The sequence below is a fragment of the Colias philodice genome, chromosome 28 (genome assembly GCF_061535455.1).
Source record: "Colias philodice isolate Cphi_HAF_F1 chromosome 28, ilColPhil1 Martin Lab GWU primary, whole genome shotgun sequence".
Lineage (NCBI taxonomy): Eukaryota > Metazoa > Arthropoda > Insecta > Lepidoptera > Pieridae > Colias > Colias philodice.
The window spans coordinates 1,305,423-1,327,790 of NC_143113.1; the positions used below are offsets into that span (position 1 = coordinate 1,305,423).

Sequence of the window (22,368 nt, forward strand, 5' to 3'; positions counted from 1 at the left end):
AAGTACATTAAGTTCTATCCTACTAATATTATAAATGCGAAAGTTTGTGAGGATGTGTGTGTGTGTGTTTGTTACACTTTCACGCAAATACTACTGAACCGATTACAATGAAATTTAGCACACATATAGAGGGTAACTTGGATTAACACATAGGATAGGTTTTATCCCGGAAATCCCAAGGGAACGGGCACTATGCGGGTTTTCCTTTGAAAACGCGGGCGAAGTCGCGGGCGGTAATCTAGTAAGTCATAATGATTTATTAAGGATGGACTATACTATTCCGTAAATATTTAGATTTCTAATCTATATTCATATTGTAAATGAAGAGTTTGTTTGTTTGAACACGCTAACCTAGTTACTGGTCCAAATTTCACTGTTAGATAGTTAGGTAGATATTATATCATCACGCTCAAGAGGCCAAGACCTTCAGGAGGGAAGCAATGCGGGTTAAACCGCGGGGCGCAGTGAGTAAAGTTTCTGAGTTTGTATGTTTATCAACAAAAATCTCACAGAAAGTTACACTATTCCTCGATAAATGGGCTATCTAACAGTGTAATAATTTTTCTAATTGGCGCGATGGTTTCTTAGATTAGCGCGTTCAAACAAACAAACTCTTCAGCTTTATAATATTAGTATGGAAATATGTATTAATTGTAAAGACGATGCCAGACCACCCAAGCACTAATTAAGACATATTTAAATCAAGTGTGGAATCTGCCTAATTAACTTGCTTTGACCGGAGTTTAATCATCGTCCCTAATGGGCCTTCTTCATAATGGGCAACGTTGGCCCAACAAATGATCGTCGATGTTTGCCATTACGGCGATTATGAAAAAACATCTACAATGACGAGCGATCATAGACATTTTGGCTCTACACTATCGTGATTGCCTCTACTTGCCCAACGCTGCCCATTGTGAAGATTAGCAGGATTGTAGGATTATGTTATTGAAATGCCATTTTTCCGGCTAGCTAAAGTTAAAAATTCATTTATGGGCCAAGGTATACGCTTTTACAACAGAATTCCTCATAATATTAAAGAGTTTAGTAGTTCTAAATTTAAAACTTATATAAAAAATGTACTTGTCCAGAGAGCCTAAATTACAGTATTATGGAATATATGGAAGATAAAAACCCATGGAGGGTTGTCGCGTAAAAACCACAGGACAGTTCTTTGGCATATTATGATAATATATTATGATATTACATATGTAATTTGTAAAATTGTAAATCTGACATGATTAAAAAGAGCAACTATGGAGTTTCTTGCCGATTCTTCTCCGTAGATACTGCTTTCCGAATCGGTGGTAAATGTTAAATATTTTCAAAAGTGCTTCTAGAAGAAGTCTAATTGAATAAATAAATGTTTGAGTTTGAGTTTGAGTTTATGTTATATATTTTTTCATGAAATGACCCGTATTGGGCGGTGGGCCATGGGACTTATATGCCTTTTGAATAGTATTGTGTGATACAATGATGATGGGATGGCACAATCCTTTTCTCAAACTCAAACTCATTCTTAAGTAACTTTATTCCACATTTTCGATCCTTTATACATATTTTGTGAATATTTTATATGTACCTTGTATATGTATAAATATTTTTTTTTGTTTGTTTCAGGTCGAAGTAAGTATGGATCCCAGTCTCATGGTGAGGTGGAATTTTATTAATTTCTTCATATTAAATTTTAAATTTAAGGTTGCCTGGAAGAAATGGCTTATAGCCATAAGGCCGCCCACTGTATGCCGATTGTATCTTTTATTTTGTGTCGTCTTAATCTTGTATTTCCTATACAGTGAAGAATAAATAAATAAATAAATAAATAAAATTATTTTTAATGTAATGGTTAAAAAAGGTAAATAAAGGAATACAGGTTCGAATCCTTAAATATTTTGATTGATATTCAATGTCGATTGTGTTCGAATTGAATAAGTCCCAAGTTATTAATAACTTAAACTTATGTTACAGTAAATGTGTGTTTTTTATTTTATTTCAATTCCCAAAGGAAATCATATATTTTCACAGATTTTTACTGAAAAAGAAAAATCATCTTTATTAATCAACATTTGCGCTCAAACAACTAAAAAAATACTTTACGTGTGGCACTCGAGGACTGCCGCGGTAAAGCTATTGCATAGCATCGCATCGCTGTGCCGGGAGTGGAGGGTGTTAGGTTTTTTCGTTACGGAATTTTTAACATTCGGTCGCCGCACTCAAGGCCCGCGATAGAAGCTATGCAATAGCTTAAAATCTTTACCTATTTTTTTCAATTAAAACACTTCATCAAAATAAAACGACAAATAAAACTTATAATTACAACAATGTGCTAAAAGAAAAACACTCAAATCAGCTTTTTAATCATTAGAATTATTAATTGCTTTTTATTCAAAAACCATTTAGTTTTTAAGTTACAGTTTAACGCCAATTAAGTTGTTTTTTGTTCAACTTAAAAAGTAACTTTCTCTGACTATCCAATCGTGACGGAGGCAAAAAACTGTCAAGTTGGTAAATGTGATTAATCATTAATGTAGAGTTAGCAAATAAATTTTATTTAAATTTTATAAAAAAAAATTGATTTCGTCATTATACTAATTTAATAATGATAATTGAAAAACCATCTACAACCACCAACCAACAAGAACAAGTGATAGTGCAAAAATGCTCGTTACCTTTTACCCTGGTTGCCTGGAAGCGATCACTTATAAGTGATAAGGCCACCAAATATTTTGTACTCTGTCTTTTTTTAAGTTGTTAAGGATTAAAGTGAAAGTGTGTACTAAATAAATAAATAGTATAATAACAAAAGTAAATTGATAATTAATAATTTTGCCTTTAGACGTAGGTATTTAAAAAAAAACTTTTTTCCTCGAAAACATTATTCAGGCAAGCCTATAATTTTTTTGGAAACGTGAAAATAAATTTGCTTGCGTATTTTTATACATTTAAAGCCGGCTACTCACTTACCTGCCTCAGGGGCAATATTGGAACAATCTCGGTTGGTCCGGCGCGGCGGTCGGAGCAATTTCAGTTCTCTAAATTACCCCTGCTTGCCTATACACATCACAATTAAGGGGCCAATTCCAATATTGCCCCTGCTGCAGGTATGTGATATTTGTAATAAAGATAAAATTGAAACATTGATGATGATAATTCAGGGTTTTAATTTTATCAAAGGAAAATAATTGTCACTAATTTATGTTTGTTATATTTGTTTATTTTATTTCTTTGTAGTTTGTGCATGTCTGTGTTTGTGTCTTGACTAATTTCCTGTTGACTTACTAGAAATAAGATTAAAGATAAAAATGTGGTGTAATTGAAGTGAAACTTCTTTATCGGGGTTGGAAAAAAATTTAGTGTAACATTTTTTAGTTACGCGTGACATTTTTCCGTTACGCGCCATCTTTTTCTTATCCCTACCACGCGTGATTCGACGGATTTCTGTAAAGTTGCATATACATAGTAAATTATTTTTTGAAAAATAAGGTCGTAAAGAAGTTTCACTTCTTACGTGTGTACGTGATTATCTAAAGCTCGTTATGTTATGTTGCATATAATAGATATCGATCGAACTATTTTTATATTATTACGAATAACTTATTTTCTGGTAAGTCATATGGCCATAATACACCACGCTGGCCAAGTGTATATGTACGCGCTTCTGTGTGTGTGTGTGTGTGTGTCTGCCTGTGTTGCAAGCAGGTGTGCGTTTGTATTTATACGCATAACAGGTATCACATTTACACATTCGTGCGAATAGGGAGACGAATGACGTAGGTACCTATACGATTGTGTCATCGCAATCAAATGCAGTAAAATATGATTATTCTTTATTTGCACGAATGTGTAAATGCGGCATTAGAAACTAAGGAGAGTGCGTGTGTGTGTGTGTGTTAGTGCGAATTAGCTCTGTAAAATCTATGAGAATTTATAAAGAAAAATAGTATCTGTGTGTAATTATATGGGTTGTGTGTGTGTGTGTGTGTGTGAATATACGGGTAAGTATACGTATGTGTGTGTAACTACGTGTTTATTTACAGGCAACCTAACCCGCCAGGCGGTCGGTGCAATATTTTGACCAATTTTAACCGTAAACATATAATAATGAATTGGTTAAGATATTGCATCGTCCGCTTAGTGGGATTATCATCGTGGGAGAGGAAAGCTACTACATTTTTTATACTATGGTTCTACTAAGAGTAGTGCTACTGGTATTTGCTACTGTGTTGATGTGTTGAAGTTTTGTGTTCCTGCTCAATTGAATATAGAAATAATGTTAAAATGTTAATGTTATGTTTGTGTTTCTGTGCAATTTTGTTGTTGTAAGCTTTTGGGAAGATAACTAAATCAGTGTTTTTTTTTTATTTTTGTTTTTGTGTGTGTGTGTACTTTTTGTTTTGTCGTGTTAAATACCTTTGTTCGATGATACTGTCGCCAATTTAATGTTGTCAATTTGCTATCAACGTTTTAAAATAACGATAAATGATTATTATTTTAAATAATTCTTTTAAGAAAGACTAGAGATTTGGAAATTAAATTTTATTAAATACCAGATAGTAAAGTGGCGAAATTAAGTTGGTGAATAGAACTTAATTAGACACATTAACTTGCACATGCACTTCAATGTAAAAGAAGTAAAACTTAATCTTTCTTCGAGATTTTAGTCATCTTTAGGTACAATATCAAAAATGCTATAGGTACTACCTATTGTTTCATATATATTATTTTAGTGTAATTTTATAGATAAAAAAGAATATTATAGGTATCTATAGTTAGTGTGTCTTAATAGGTTTTAGTTTAGATGCTCTACATTGGACAATGTTTTTTTTTATTTGTTTATGTGGCCAAATTAAAAAAAAAACAAACATTCATATATTTAAATTATTTCTTTCTAACTACATAATTATAAGTCAACTATTATCAAAATATTATTACAGTAACATATTTCGATTTAACGAAACTTGTATTTTCGTTAATTCAAAAAATGTTCGTTTTTGTCTAAAATAGGTAATATAACCACATGGTTACTATGGTAATATACTTTTGTATTTCTGTTTGTATGTGTTGTATTTTTTGTGTATCTAAGCATGTTTAAAGTCACATTTAAGAAAAGTATGTAAAAATAGCATAATTATATTTTGATTGATACTTTTTTCAAAATACGCGAGTGAATTTTTTTTCATTGTTACTTAATTTTTATTTTATCATAATGTTCCTCATAAAAATAATAAGCTACCAATTATTCAAATAAAACTAGACGTAATAATTAAATTATGAAGAAATTTTCAAATACTAATGAGAAAATTTGAAAAAAATATTCGTAGAGCTTATACGTATATAAAAATGTAAAAAAAAATAATATGAAATGCATAAAATAGCAACACTCATCAACTTATTTTTCGACATCTACAGCATAAATATAATCTAAGAATTAATATTTTTTGCTGCTCATTATTTATTAATTTATACAAAAACAAATTAATTAAAAACGGAAATTTAAATTAACAAAATGATAACTACCTAACCAGTTTTTGATTTGTGTACTAAGGTCTAAGTAATTGTATTCTACACAAAACTATGTAGCATAAATTTAAATTATAATTAATCTAATAAAAGTAATAAGTGAAACATAAATATTAAAATAAAAAAAAATATTGAAAAAAATTAGAGCGGGTTCGAAGTTCGAATTCCGCTAAGTGGTTTTTTTCCATTCGATTGCTATAAAAACTGAATTTAAAATGCAAGATTTAAAATTTTCAAAAATAACAACCTACCTATTTATGGGAGAATCTCAATTTTTTTTATTTCCTCATTAAAAAGACAATTTCATAAAATAATACGCGTAAAATCAAAAATAAGAAAAATCTACCATTTATACTAGACTAGCACTTTTACGATATTATTATTTCTAGGTCCACGGACTAGGAAACCCAAAAAACCACCTGGGGACACCAACAACGACGAAAAGAGACCAAGAACAGCTTTCTCTGGACCACAATTAGCAAGACTGAAGGTATTGTAATATTCTAAGTTTAACGTTACCATGGCAACAGCTGAAAAACATTACCTATCTGTCTTACCACAAAAAACTTATGGTACGGGAGCTATTAACGTTAAAAAAAAAGTCATTTTAGTATAGTTGGTTCTTTGATATACTGTTCCTCTTGCTATATCGGTTAGAATCCGGGCTGTCTGGCTGGTCGCAGTGGTTGCGTTTTTTAGTGCGCATCCTATCTGCACAGGATAATTTCCTTAATTTTAAGTCATTTTTTAACGCGTAATTTTTAATATTTTGCCTTTAGATAGATCCATCAGACATAATTTTTTTATTGCAAGACGTTTTTTTCGTTGTTAAATAGGTGCCAGACGCAATTTTTTATTTCGTTTTTATAAAAAATTCAAATTATTTTAGAATGTCTGTAAATTTCATATTATGTTCTTCAAACATAATAAAATCTAAAATTAATTAGCCAGACGCTAATTCGATTGTTAAGTATTAAATATGTACAAATAAAAACGTAGTGAAAGTAGGTAAGTATAACAATTTGGTAATTGTGTATATGGAGAGATAGTTTAAAGTGCAAGAGAGATAGAAAGGGTCGGCCGCGAAAATTAAATAACAATAAAAAATAACTTTTTTTCGAAAATATAATATTGCATAGAAATTGAATTGTTCCTACTCTAGGATTCCCTGTGTTGTAGGAACAAGTACCTTCCATTGGTACATTTTATTCCTTAGGCTAAAAAATAAACTATTAGGGTACCTACATCAACAATCTTCTATACAAAACAATATTTTTTATAACTAACTCTAGCGACCCGCCTGGCCCTGGCTTCGCACGGGTGCAATGCTGATACTAAATACACTACAGAAAAACTGTGAACGTTGAATATAAAAATATAGCGGCCCACTCACTACTAATATTATAAAGCTGAAGAGTTTGTTTGTTTGTTTGTTTGTTTGAACGCGCTAATCTCGGGATCTACTGGTCCGATTTAAAAAATTCTTTCGGTGTTAGATAGCTCATTTATCGAGGAAGGCTATAGCTATATATCATCACGCTACGACCAACAGGAGAGGAGCCACGGGGGTGAAACCGCGCGGAGCGGCTAGTAAAATATATAGCCGGGCGGCCGGCCGGTACCGCCGCAAACGCTACGTCCCGCAATTTTTAAATCCGTAATATCTTCGAAAATATTCACTTAAATCATACGGTGTAAAGGGCCATATAGATATTAAATGTACAATGTATTCAAGGTCTTTAATTGGTTAAGGATTAATGCTGTATTGGTTAAAATCGCTTCGAAAATTAGCCATTATTATTTGTCGTAAAAAGTAAATGACAAAAAAAAGTTATTATGGGTTATCCATAAGAGATAGACATATACCATCACGGACTTTTCTGTAGACCTTTACAATCACCTTTACAATCTATTACAATGTGTAATAATATAGTTAGTACATTATTTTGATAAAACTCGTAGGGTTCAGCCTGCGTTTGCACTGTATGTGGAAAAAATGTAATTATTTACGACATCTCATTAGAAACCTCAAAAATAACAGTACTTTTCCACTATTTAATGGGCGTAATACATATAAACCTTCCTCTTGAATCACTCTATCTATTAAAAAAAACCGCATCAAAATCCGTTGCGTAGTTTCAAAGATTCAAAGGGACATAGGGACAGAGAAAGTGACTTTGTTTTGTTGTACTATGTAGTGATGATGATGAACAATATTAAATTCTTATACATATATATATATAAATCTCGTGTCATAATGTTTGTCCTCAATGGACTCCTAAATCACTTAACCGATTATAATAAAATTCGCACACCATGTGCAGTTCGATCCAACTTGAGAGATAGGATAGTTTAAACATGTAGGTACCACGGGCGAAGCCGGGGCGGACCGCTAGTATACTAGCTATATAAATTCATGCTAACTACTTTAGTTAAATTCAATACAAACTTAAACATGCGAGTGTGTGTGTGTTCACGTGTGTGTATGTGTGTACATCACTATTGAAACTAATTTTCTAGTTGTTTACAGATGATGGAATATTGGAAAACAATTACAATTCCTTAGACGATAACATAAATAATTCTGACAGTGTGAGGGAAGATTATGATGATGATGATTATGAAGATGGCTTTTTAAATTTAACAATGTAATTGTTTAACCTTCATTGATATAGTTTTTATTCTATTTTCAATGTATGGTAACTTTAATTTATTTTTCACTTTTATGTTTATTTTTTTCATTTTAGCTTTTATTTATAAGAACAAGTGTAAATAATATTGTATTCTTGCAATTATTTCCTGTCGCATAATTAAAATACACTAGCTGATGAGCTGCATGCTTCATTACTTTTTTTTATTTATACACATTATTTAATACTTAACAAGTACTTAACAATCGAATTAGCGTCTGGCTAATTAATTTTAGATTTTATTATGTTTGAAGAACATAATATGAAATTTACAGACATTCTAAAATAATTTGAATTTTTTATAGAAACGAAATAAAAAATTGCGTCTGGCACCTATTTAACAACGAAAAAAACGTCTTGCAATTAAATAACTATGTCTGATGGATCTATCTAAAGGCAAAATATTAAAAATTACGCGTTAAAAAATGACTTAAAATTAAGGAAATTATCCTGTGCAGATAAGATGCGCACTACTAAACGCAACCACTGCGACCAGCCAGACAGCCCGGACTCTAACCGAAATAGCAAGAGGAACAGTATATCAAAGAACCAACTATACTAAAATTCTCACTTGTCAACGTTGGTAGCTCCTATACGATTAAGACAGGGTTTAACTTTAAGCGCGGGTTCTCTTTAATCTGGTCTTGTCGTATTTCACATAGACAACTATTAAATTGAAAGATCCCTGGTTTAAAGTTAGACTGTGTTTAAATTAAATTGTTTTGTGGTAAGACCATAATATGAGTTTACTACTTTTTGTACAAACAAAGGTCACCGACGTTCCTAGGAAGAGCTTCAGAACTTAGTATAAAAATTATAGTATAAGTTAAAAGTAGATAGATTACCAAAACAACATTCGAGCGTCAAAAACGGCACGCGTACGCGTTTAGACGTCAAAGTATGATGTCAGGCCGCAGGACTCGAGTATCGTGATTCGTGAATGAAAAAGAGATAACTGAATTCAATTAATATCTACCATTGAAACAAATGACAATTTCCTAAAGTTATCCTCCTTCCTATTCCTCCAGTTATCTATTATGGGCTGATTTTTCAATCCTTGGTTAAATCTTATCCGTCCAATAAAGTACACAATAATATACAATACAGATATCACCTAAAAACTGTAAAAAAGTGGGCAAGTAACACATTTTTAAAATGGTTGTTTAATACGATATTCGATGAATTAGTTTTAACTAAGGCTTGAAAAATCGGCCCTAAGTGACAAAGCCAAAAAAAAACAGACGGATTGAGAACCTCGTATTTAAGAACGTCGTTTAAAAGCAGCAGAAAGCACCATTATTTAGAAAGTATTTTATCATTTTAAGTATCTACTTATATTGTAATACTATGTACAAGGTGGACCAAAAGAAGTCATCCGATGTTGTTTGGCTCTCATTTTTTTTCTAAATTAAAAACTTCGATTCTGTTTTTTGATTATGTTTATTTGAACCTTTAAAATTTTATTGGTTAAGTCGAGAAGATGATATCGGCCAAATGGGCGCCGTCACAATTGATTGCCATACGGGCTCGTTTTATGGCATTTCTCATCACTTCAGCGAGAACTTCGGGCGACAAATTCTCGCACTCGTGTCTAATGTTGTCCTTGAGGGCTTCCAAGGTCTCAGCTTTGTTCATGTAAACAAAAAAACCCCACAAAAAAGTCTGGAACGGTTAAATCGGGCGATCTTTCGGGCCAGTGCAAATCGCTAAAACGAGAGATGAGGCGACCCGGGAAAGCCGCCCTCAGAATATCGGTTGTGGCTCGCGCAGTGTGTGCCGTTGCTCCGTCCTGTTGGAACCACATATTCTCCAGTCCTAATTCGTCCAATTGCGGCAGAAAAAAACTCAGTCAACATGGCTCTATAGCGTGCACCGTGCCCGTAGCATGTTTCCGGCGACAGCGGTGATATTCTCGGCAGAACGGGTGCTCTGGGGCCGGCCACTCTTGGCAACGTCTCGTGTGGTCCCATACTCTTCAAGGTTGGTGGCCAAACGGCGCAGTGTTTGCACAGTCAGTGTCGGACGGCCGGGGAATCGGCGACGAATTGTTACGCAAAAAAGTTGACACGATTATTCCAAGTTATTGGGTACTGTATCGCTCCATGGCTTGTTCACTTGTATTCTACATCTGTCCAGTACACAAATGTCAAAACAGATTTGACATTGGCGGCCATTTGCAAAAATGAGAGCATCTTCCAATAGGGTGATTTCTTTTGGCCCACCTTGTAGGTACAATGACATCTAAAAGATTAACAACTGTCGAGTCTCATATCGATTTTCTCTCAAAACGATTTTTAATAAGCGTTTGACAAAGTTAACATAATAAATTTTTGTGCGTTTATCACTTAAATTATCATAGGTACTTTAATTATTTGTACATATTACTTATATTAAGATAATACAATTTCCGAGAATCTATATGATATAAACAAACAGCTTTTTGTTTAATTTAAAGAATATTCGCAATAAATAAAGATACAAGACATAATATCAGCGGGTCGCCTCGTTCCAAGTTTGTTAAAATTCGATAAAACCAAAAACTGACACAAAAAGTGGAGTCATGTACAGAATAGCAATAATATGATGCATTTTTATGAAGACAAAGTAACTGTGTTAAGTATAACATTGTTGTAAAGAAATATTACTTAAGGTCGTTGAACTTCAACTAAAGTAGACAGTAGATTTTTATGAATGTGGTTGATAAATAGCTCGTTAAGTACGACATTATAATACTAGAAAAATAATGTTAAAGAATCGCTGAGTGGAAATAAAACAAATTCAAACTCAAACATTTATCCCTTTAATAAGACTTTTAGGAGATCAGCTTTATAAATAAAACTCTTTTGTCACTTTTTGCAAACGATATGAAAGTAGCGATAAGCTCTAAAGACTGTTGTTAATGTTGTAAATAAACTCTGTCGAATGTTATTCCTACACTGTACTGTATTGTCGTTTCCAATGGACAGCATCGCTGTAGCTCTTGCTTGCAACTATCCGTTTACAACTCTCTGTCCCCTCCTCCCTACCAATCTTTATATTTTTTATAGCATTAGTCTATATCTGTTTGTTTGTTGCAGCACGAGTTCACCGAGAACCGCTACCTCACAGAGCGGCGGCAACGCTGACTGATTAGTCTCTGTTTGCAATTCTCTCTCCCATGTCCCCTATCTATAACTATTGTATGTTTGTCCACAGCACGAGTTCGCCGAGAACCGCTACCTCACGGAACGACGGCGGCAGGCGCTGGCCGCGGAGCTCGGGCTGGCGGAGGCGCAGATCAAGATCTGGTTCCAGAACAAACGCGCCAAGATCAAGAAGGCGTCGGGCCAGCGCAACCCGCTCGCGCTGCAGCTCATGGCGCAGGGACTCTACAATCATAGCACGATACCGCTCACTAAAGAGGAGGAGGAACTCGAGATGAAGGCCAGGGAACGGGAACAGCAGACGAGACATTGAAGGTTTGGTGTATGACAGCCTTTGATGTTCATTTTTGACAGATTGGTGTATGACCAGATTAGATGTTCTGATGGTTGTTCATTTTTGACATTGAAAGTTTGCTAGTGTACAATTTGGAAGCCTTAGATATTTTAATGTTCATTTTTGACAGTATTGTAATTAAATTGGAAACAATATCCTTTGATATTGTTAGGTATAACTTCGGTAATTATATAATTATATTATCTAGGTCAAGACACTTTTTAAATCATGATCCTCAGTCCTCCTTTTTAACCTTCAAAATAATGGTTATTTGATATGTTATTGAGATTTTGAAACAGAAAATCTTTTCATGTTATTTGGAGTTTTTTGAATGTTTTACTTGATTTTTAATAAGTCAAGAAAAACAATACAATGATGTGTCATAAAAAATCTAGGGCTTAAGTACATTTAAATTTCAAATAAAACACTTGTTAAAACTACAATACTATCGCTACACTATCACATGATTTTTGTATAGAAATGTAAATATTTAGTAAAATTGTTGTATTGTGTGCATATGCCCTAATAGCATAGATTAGGTTGTAAATGTAATGCTAAATTTACCATTCACCTTTTTGGAGTAAGTAAAGCAGAAATTTAAAAGGGAATAAATGTGCTATTGTTTCTATTTAACATAAAAGTAGGGTCTGAAAAAATGTATATTTCAAGTGATATTTTACGTATACATATTAAAACTTTATTGTTCTTCAGATATTTCAGGCAAAATTGGTTTATTCTTTTTATCATAGTTCTCAGTACTGTTGTATTCAATCGAATTTCGATATTCTGAATATTTTTTAAGACAAAATCTTTTTTTCGGCTTTATTATACTTAAGAAATCATTTTATATATAATACACAATAATTTAAACGAAATTAATAACCTCCAACTTGCCATAAAGCCTTTATATAAAATTTTCTGACAAATCTCTGCTCTCTTTCGTACGTTTTAATAAAATCTTGTCTTTGTAACGTCTTACCGCGACCGTAGTCACGGACAGACTGAAATATATTGTCGAGCCAATTTAATAGGCAACATTTGACGTCTATCAATTTTATCTTCGAAGAGAGGTCACCTGCTTAAAAACATCGATTAAAGTGAATTAATCGATACGGATTTGAAACATTTGTCAATCGAATTTATTAATTTATGATGATTTTTATTCACAAGTAATCAATGCATTCGATTCTAGATGTCAGATTTCGATTTTTAGAGTAACGTCTCTAGTATTTAAAAAGAAAAAAGGTTTATTGACACAAAATTGTAGTGACGTCAGTTCTTCAATTCAGAAATTGTATATTATGTTTAGAATGGTTTTATCAGTAAAATGAAATCTTAAAATTACTTGTATCGGTCATTATTATTATAAATATGTAGTCGTAATTGAAAAAAGTTAAGCAAATGTGCAGTTCTAACAAAACGAAATATCATGTTATTCTATGTCGTCGTTACTAGGTTACGTTCTTGAATTTTGTTGAACTGTCAAATGTTGCCTATTTAAATGGCTCTACTATAGTTGCAGTCCTGTTGCAGTCGTTTAAGTGAAGTATTTCTGAACTACCCTCAATTTGTATAGAAATTAAATTTAGTCCGGTTTTGCCTATTAGAAGCTCTCAGTTTTAACCATATATAGATATATTGAATGACAACATAATATGTATATTTATGGTTAAAATATTATTTTCTATTAAGTAAACTTTTTATAAATATTTTGAGTCTGTTCGTATATTGCTCTCTCTTAAAAAAATAATAATTCGTGTTTTAAATCATATTTTGTACTATTGATATTGTACTAATGTCTTTGTAAAATAATTATTGTATAATAGATTTTGAGGCATTTTTTTATTTTTACTGTAACTGAACGCAAAAAATCTCATTTGGAAATCTCTTTTTTCGTATATTAGAAATATATAAAAATGAGTATTTGTTTTTTATTGATTTTTAATCCCACTCGAATTGTAAAGTAATTATTAATGTAAATATAGTTTTAAGTAATTATTAATTATTATTGTTAAGTTATTTATTGTGCAATGTAGCAGTATTAGATAATGTCGGTTTGGCAAAATTATTGAAAATTGCTGGACACGAATTCGTGAAACTTTTTAACTTGTAAGTACCTGTTTTTTTGTGAATGGAAACATTTATTTTAATGCAAAGGTACCTTCAACAGATTTAAGGTACATATCAAAAAAATTACAAAAAATATTTTTTTTTAATAATTTTGCCAAAAGTCATTCACATAAGTAGTGATATAGAATTGTCCTATTAAATGAAATTGTGAGATATATTTTATTTTCATTTATTTTCCTTCCTTTGCTCTACCTCTTCAAGATTCAATTCCTTTAATATTTCAAATGAAAAATATAAGGTACCTAAGACTTGCAAAAGAAAATTGAAATCATCTCTTATCTCTTAAGAAAGTTCTTTTTTTAGTTTTCAGTATTTTTTTTTTATAAAAGAAAAACAGTAAGTACAAAATAAACATAGACACACCCCATAGAAAAAAGTAAATTACAGACGCGGAATCGAACCCGCATTCCTGATTCGTAGTGCCGCAAAAATTCCAATAAAATCTTACCCTTGGAAGATCAAAAGGGGTAGTTTTCGAGGGGTTCACTTTAAAGTGACGCCTGTAAAAACAAAAACGTAGGTATTTGTATAATCAAATAGCTTTTTTACTATCATCAACACCATGTCTGTATCTTTTTATTTATTTTTTACTATATAATAAATAACAAACTGGGGTTCCTGTGTCTACTTGAAAGTTGTAAAAAAGTGCTTATTTTTTTTATTTTTTTTTTTGCAATATTCATCACAATCATCACCATCCGTCAATTTTAAATCTATTTTTCTTCTACGTTAAAAATAATAAAAATACTGCTTGAAAGCAGGCCTTAACTGAGGTGAGTATCCCACTTCTGGGAATCAGCCCTTCTATGAGGGTTCAGGCCAAAATCCACCACGCTGGCCAAATGCGGGCTGATGTCACATGTCGAACTTATGAAGTAGAATGATTTGATTATGAGATTGTTTTAAATAAATAGCCTCCAAAACTACTGGACCGATTTAAAAATTCTTTAAAGCTACATCTATACTAATATTATAAAGAGGAAAGGTTTGTATGTATGTATGTATGTATGTATGGTTTTCACGCATAAACTACTGGACCGATTTTGATGAAATTTAGCACAGATAATCTTTAGACCCTGAGAAAGAACATAGGCTACCTTTTATTGCGAAATATGTACCACGGGCGAAGCCGCGGCGGACCGCTAGTTATTACTAATTTACTAGTGGCATAGGCTTGTATTATGTACCTAGTATTTATTCTTCCTAGTTGGAAGTCCTAATTGGTCCGGAGCACTGCGGGTAAAACCGCGGAGCTCAGCTAGTATAGAATAATATAGACGATTACTGAATATATTAATTCAAAAAGTTAAACAGTATGTCCCTATCGAGTGTAACAATAAAATTCCTTTTGTAAAAAAACAGTTAATTTAAAACATTGAAACGAATTCTTTGCGCGCCATTTGTTAGGGTGGGGCTATATGGCTCAATAAACTCTTACGCAAAAACTACTGAACAGATTTGGTAAGGTTTCCATTTTCTGCGGTGTTTCATCATAGCTTGTACTGTAAATAACAGGCAAATAAATAAATATGCATAAATGTCTTATGTAAAAAATATAAAAACAACTAATTTATCACTAAATATCCAGGTCACTATTGCAAAGTACCGTTCCCGTGTGGGATAATTTTTCGGGGGTAGATTGTCAAAAAGAGCACACGTTTTTGTTAAGACTCAAAAGTTTAAATTAAGTATTTATTTTGATTTTTATGTTAAAAGTTGTATTATGCTGATTTAAAAGTTTGTACATACCAGTATAAATATCCTTTATAATATCACATCACTTTTTGACAATTTTTTTACACAAATTCTAAAGCACACAATATGGATGACATTAAACAATCAGTTGCGCAGATGTCTCAGATGTTTAAGGACAGAATGGAAGATTTCCAACGCCAATTAGATATGTCCTCACAAAATCCAGGAAACCCTAATGCTAATATTTCATCTGAGTTTTACATGTTCCGCGGTCTTGTTATGACATCTCTCCATTGTATTCAATCTCAAGTCGACATGCTCTCTAAACTTTATGACAAACAAGAGATGAGAAGCAGGCGCAAAATTCTTCTTGTTCATGGTGTTCCTGAGACGCAAAAGGAGAATACTGCCAATGTTGTGACTAAGGCACTCGCTGAGCACGGAGACATTGGGGACATTTCTGATGTTTTAAATGAATGTCACAGAATTGGTCGCACAGTCAACAACAAACCCAGGCCTGTTCTAATGAAGTTTAAGGTCCTTGAAGTGAGGAACCGGATCTGGTTCTCTAAAAGTAACCTTAAAGGGTCTGGTATAACCATCTCTGAGTTTTTGACAAAACCCAGACATGATACATTCATGGCAGCCCGTCAGCGGTTTGGAATTGCTAATTGCTGGACCAAGGATGGAATCATTTTCATTACTAGTCAAGGAAAGCGGCATAAAATCTCTTCTCAAACGGAACTTGAAGCAATCCCTGGTCCCGTATCTGATTCTGCTCCTGCAGGCCCTGCTCGTGGTGCACAGTCAGATAATACGAAGGATCCCACGGCCCCAAATCTTCGTACACGCCGAGTCCAAAAAAAGTAATCTTGTTTATTCTTCTTATATTTTCATTTTATAAGATTAGTAGTATCAAACATAATTTGTTAATATTTGCTAACCATTTGTTAAATAGCTTCTTGTCAGTAGGTAATATTTATTTAGTCAGTAAGTTTATGTCACTTGAAATGTATAACTTTTTATATTATTCTCTTTTATGTCTTCTATTTTATATAATATAATATATTGCTTTTATTTTTATGTTGGTAGTTAAATATTAATTTCACCTTACATGTATTGTATAGAATATTTTTGTTTACATTTACCACTGTCAAGCATTACTTTTTTCTTTCAACTGTCATTCAAATTTACTGTCATAGATACAAGTCTTTTTGCACAATGTTAAAAATATATTTCTTTCAGATGCTGGTCTGTACAAACTAACATTATTTTAAATTTAGTGTTTAGTATATTCAATTATAAACCCTATAGAATATATTTTATTTAGTTTATTTTAAATTTTATACAATATATAATTACTTACATTTTTATTTAAAAATATTTATATATTCGTTTGTTTTGTGTTAATGTCGATTGTTGCTGATACTTCCAGTGATAGCTTTGTGTCACTTAGCACGGATTCTGACAGTGAAGGTAGTTATTTTAGTACAAGTTTTGTCCCTCTTAATGATGCACTTTCCAATGTTTTCTCTGATAGCCCAAAAACTTTCAACGTAGTACATATTAATGCGCAAAGCATCCCGGCTCACTATTCAGACATGCTTACATCGTTCGAGTCAAGTCATATCCACGCAATCCTAATATCTGAATCCTGGTTTAAGCCCTGTTTACCTTCGTCCTCCTATTCTCTCCCAGGCTATCATCTTATTCGCAACGACCGCATTGGTAAAACTGGTGGGGGCGTTGCGATTTATCTTCGATCCCACATTCCCTATTCTATTGTTTCTCAATCACCCCAGCCTCCTCCTTCCGATGCTGCAGAACACCTTATCCTAGAAATCATCCTGTCCCATTGTAAAGTACTCCTTGGCGTTTTCTATAGTCCTTCCTTGTTAATTGATTATTTTTCCTCTTTAGATACAATATTCGATAAACTAGTTCCTTTATACAATAATTGCATATTTATGGGAGACTTTAATACATGCCTCCTTAAGAAGGATAGCCGTTCTCGTAGATTGTTGTCTATTGTTGACTCGCACAACCTGAGCTTCCTCCCTCTCAACTCCACACATCATGTCCCGAACTGCGTGCCGTCGCTCCTCGACCTTATAGTTATATCCTGTCCTGATCTGGTGTATCAACACGGACAGCTCCCTGCTGACGCGTTTTCACATCACGATCTCCTGTACCTGTCCTGTAATATCCGTCCTCCTAAAGAAAAACCTAAATATATCCTTCGTCGAAATTTTAACGCAGTTGATATAGATGCACTCCAACGCGATGTCCGTAACATCGATTGGTCTCCGCTCTTATCTTCCGCTTGTGTAAATGAAAAAGTGGCCTTTTTTAACAACTGTTTATCGAATCTCTACGATGTTCACGCTCCACTTCGGCGGATTAAAGTAAAACATTTACCTGCTCCATGGCTTTCTGAAGATTTAAAATGTTTACTCAAAGCTAAAGCTAGAGCCAAGAGCAAGTATAAGCGGACAAAGTCTGACGAGAGTCGTGATAAGTACCACAAGATAAGGAATCGTTGTAATACATGTTGTAGAGACGCACAAAGACGATACTTCCATACTTCTGTAGAGAGTGGTGATCCTCCCATAATATGGAAATTTCTGAAAACGTTGGGGATTGGTAAACAGCGTAATATATCCAATAATGCTTCTTTAAATCTTGAACTACTGAATCAGCATTTTTCAAATACCCCATCCGTTCTTAATAACTTAAATAAGCAATTTACATTAAAATCGGTTTCAGAAACACCAGCACCAAACTATCCATCTTTTGTGTTTAAATGTTTTAGCGAGAATGATGTTAGGCGGGGTGTATTATCCATTACATCGAATGCTGTTGGCAGCGATTGTATTGGCCGTAAAATGATTCTACCCATCCTTGATCTCATAATCCCGGTTATAACTCACATCCTTAACCATTCCCTATCCACTAGTACTTTTCCTAAGTCCTGGAAAGACTCCCACCTTATCCCTTTACCTAAGAAAATAAATCCATCTTCCTTTTCCGATTATCGTCCCATTTCTATCCTGCCTTTCCTATCTAAAATCCTTGAAAAGTTAGTGTATGAACAGCTACATAGATTCTTAAACCTACACGATCTTCTTAATCCCTTCCAATCCGGTTTCCGATCCGGTCATAGTACGGCCACTGCACTTGTTAAAATAACCGACGATATTCGTCATGGAATGGATAATAAAAAGCTCACGGTTCTAACATTATTGGACTTCAGCAATGCATTTAACACTGTCGACTTTGATATACTGCTGAGCATATTAAGTTCTTTAAATATATCGTCTTCAGTAAATGACTGGTTTTACAGTTACTTACATGGGCGTCGTCAGCGTATACGTATAGACGAGATTGAGTCGTCATGGTGTGATGTTGGTGCTGGTGTCCCGCAAGGCGGAGTCCTGTCTCCATTGTTATTTTCAATATTTATCAACACTATCTCAAACAGGTTAACGTGCGACTACCACATGTATGCCGACGATCTCCAAATCTATACACAATCTGCCCTTGATGATTTACCCCAGGCAATCGTTTCGGTCAACAAGGACTTAAGCAGCATTGTAACTTGGAGTTCGGATTATGGTCTTCAAGTGAATCCCTTAAAAACTCAAGTTATCATTGTTGGCAGTCCTTCTTTGATTGCGAGGGTTAACTGGGTGAATCTCCCTCCTATTTTAGTCGACGGCACACCTATTCCTTATAGTGAGGCTGTAAGGAACCTTGGAGTTTACTTTGACAACACTCTCTCGTGGCGCTTTCATATTAAGGAGGTATGTAGGAAAGTATATGCAACTGCTGGTTCACTCCGTCGTCTTCAAAATTTTCTTCCCATCCCAACCAAAATTCTGCTAGCACAATCCCTCCTTTTACCCATACTTGACTACGCCGATGTAAGTTATGTCAATATTACCGTAGACCAATTAAATAAGCTCGAACGTCTCCAAAACCTTTGTATCCGCTTCATATTTGGTCTACGGAAATATGACCACGTCTCTGAGTTTCGTTCTCAGCTCAAGTGGCTACCCATTCGATTTCGCCGGGATGCTCACGTGCTGCAACTTTTATATCAAGTTTTGTTTAACCCCAAAACACCGAAATATCTCAAGGACAATTTCGTGTTCAGAGGAGAAAACGGAGATTCTGTCCGCTCATCGGAAAAGCTCCGATTAATAATGCCAGCGCACCATACAAACTTTCTGGATCACTCTTTCACTGTTCGTGCAATCAAACTATGGAATGCATTGCCGGATCCAATCAAGAAGGCTCAATCTGTAAATACTTTCAAAAATATGGTTCGTGATTTTTATCTTTCTCAATGTCCCTAGTAGTTATGTTCATTTATATATATTTCATTTATATTTATAGAAATATTATATATTATTCTTCTTCTCATATGTATATATGTATCTATTTGTGAACATATGTATATTATTTATCTCATTCTTGTGGCTTGTATATTATGCTGTTATTATTTTATTTATTGCTTTTTTTTTTTTTTAACTATTACCTATTTACTTTATTTTTGTATATATATATTTATTTGTGCTCTGCCCTACTCCTATCCTTTACTTAATATCTCTCTCTACAACCGGTTGTCTGGAAGAAATCGCTATTTAGCGATAAGGCCGCCGTTTGATACAATGTATCCTAGGATAACTCTCAATTTGTAATTTATCTTAAGCAATAAAGCATAAATAAATAAATAAATAAATAATGGGCAAAGTAGATTTATCATCAAGTGATGATAATGAGCCTTCTGATTTAATCTTTTTTTTAGCTGAAACTAGACAATTTTTTTATCACCCACACACACAGTCATCCAGTCACAGTCAACTATTGCTAAATCTAACCACGTGGCATTTTCGAGAATTAAAAATTTTAAAATTGCATTTAATGCTATAAACAAAATATACTGGCTGAATTCTATAATCATTAATCACATATCATGTTACCATACTTAAAAAAACAAACATCATTTTCTACAATTTGTCGCCATGTAACCCTTACCTTTTTGAGAGGGTGAGAAATTCCCTTCCGTGTCAAGTTATTTCTCGGAGGGAAGCATCCCTCTGTGCCAACACGTGCTTTATTAAATCTATTGTTTTTTAAACGTATCAAATTTTAAGAATGTTTGAATTACTTTAAAAGAGTGAAAGAAGGATAAAAGATTCTCTCATGATTTTATGTTTTTTATCTTGTGTTTGGTTGCCTGGAAGAGATGGCTACTAAAGCCATAAGGCCGCCATTTGTGCATGTCTCTCTTCTGTATATGTATGTCTTTTTCCTGTTTGTATTGGTGTACAATAAAGCGTTTTGATTCATTCATTCATAAAAGATCACTACATTTTAATTTTCAAACTTGGTAAATCAAAAGAATATAACTATCTAATTTAGGTATAACTAGCTTACCGCCCGCGGTTTGGCCCGCTTTGAAAACCGCATCAAAATCCGTTGCGTAGTTTTAAAGATTTAAGCATACAAAGGGACATAGGGACAGAGAAACTAGAGCTTACTTTTGGTGAAAAACTTAATAAAATTGGTTAAGTATTTTTTTTTAATTGAATGTATGTACCTACAATCTACATACTACAAACAGATATTTTAAAAGACAAAATATTTTGATACTTGATTTGTTGACTTGAATAAACAAAGATGATGATGTTTTGTGGAAAATATAAAATTGATTCTTGCATTCAATATTTTCTAACATCTATACGAGTTCCAATGAGAGCATCTAAACAAAACTAAGAATATGCATGTTTCAAAAAGTACCTACTTTAAATAAAAAGTCGCATAAAAATCGCTTCATGCGTTCCATACTTACTACGTTACACTCCGTTTTCAGTCGAACAATAAAACCTGCAAAGCCTTTAATTCATTCAAACAAATATTATGAATTAACTAGTTTTCAATACGCGAACCAACTGTAAAAATAAAAAACAAAAAAATCAAGGTGTCGCGTAATCGGACGGGGTGAATGACCTTTTGACGGGTAAATAAAAATGTCGGACCACCCACATAGCGACTAGCGCTAAACGACCAATTTGTGTTGAACCCTCGTATCATGTAACTGGTTTGAATTTGGAGGCCCTTGTATTTGGTCGTTTTTGTAAGCGAACCGGCCAGTTTGGAAGACCTCTCTATACGTACTTAATGTTTTTAATCGCGGGTTTTTCAACTGGTTTTAATGGCTAGTATATTTAGAGCTGTGTTGTGAATGATTTTGTATGTAAATGGAGGTCTTTTAAACTTGTTATTGTATATCATATAGATTGTCTAGGCCACACACGTTAGCCACAAGCAATGGAAAGGTGTTGAGTAATTGTATGCGGCATTTCAAGATGTTTTTATTATTATTGAATTTATTATATTTGTTTGTTTGTTGATGTGTGATGCTAATTTCTTGTTTTTTGTCTATATAGTTACCATAATTTGTGACGAATGGGTTCAATGATGTTTTTTTGTTTGTTGTTCTTTGAAAACTGGTTGGTGGATAAATATAATCCGGGATTGACTCTTAGACAGGTATATTAAGACTAGCTGTGCCGCGCGATTTCACCCGCGTGACTCCGCTCCTGTTGGTCTGAGCGTGATGATATTATAGCCTATAATAGCCTATAATAAATGGGCTATCTAACACCGAAATATTTTTTTCAAATTGACCATAGTAGTTCCCGAGATTAGCGCGTTCAAACAAACAAACAAAATCTTCAGCTTTATAATATTAGTATAGATTATATTATAAGGAAGACTTACTGAAATTAAAAATATGTTTCCCTACTACAGGATTATGAGAATAATATCACTACATAGTATAAAACAA

The 22,368-nt window shown here is 33.4% G+C and overlaps 1 protein-coding gene across 1 annotated transcript in view; it reads left to right on the forward strand.

Moving 5' to 3' along the window:
- Positions 1-13,972, forward strand: part of LOC149476177 (homeobox protein invected-like) — a 58,690-nt gene extending 44,718 nt beyond the window's left edge. The window contains exons 4-7 of the mRNA XM_089712264.1: positions 1,621-1,650; positions 5,910-6,010; positions 11,406-12,700; positions 13,210-13,972. Of these exons, the coding sequence (XP_089568390.1) occupies positions 1,621-1,650; positions 5,910-6,010; positions 11,406-11,666 (392 nt within the window). The 3' untranslated portion in view covers positions 11,667-12,700; positions 13,210-13,972. The remainder of the gene's footprint in view (positions 1-1,620; positions 1,651-5,909; positions 6,011-11,405; positions 12,701-13,209) is intronic.
- The last annotated feature ends 8,396 nt before the right edge of the window (positions 13,973-22,368 follow it).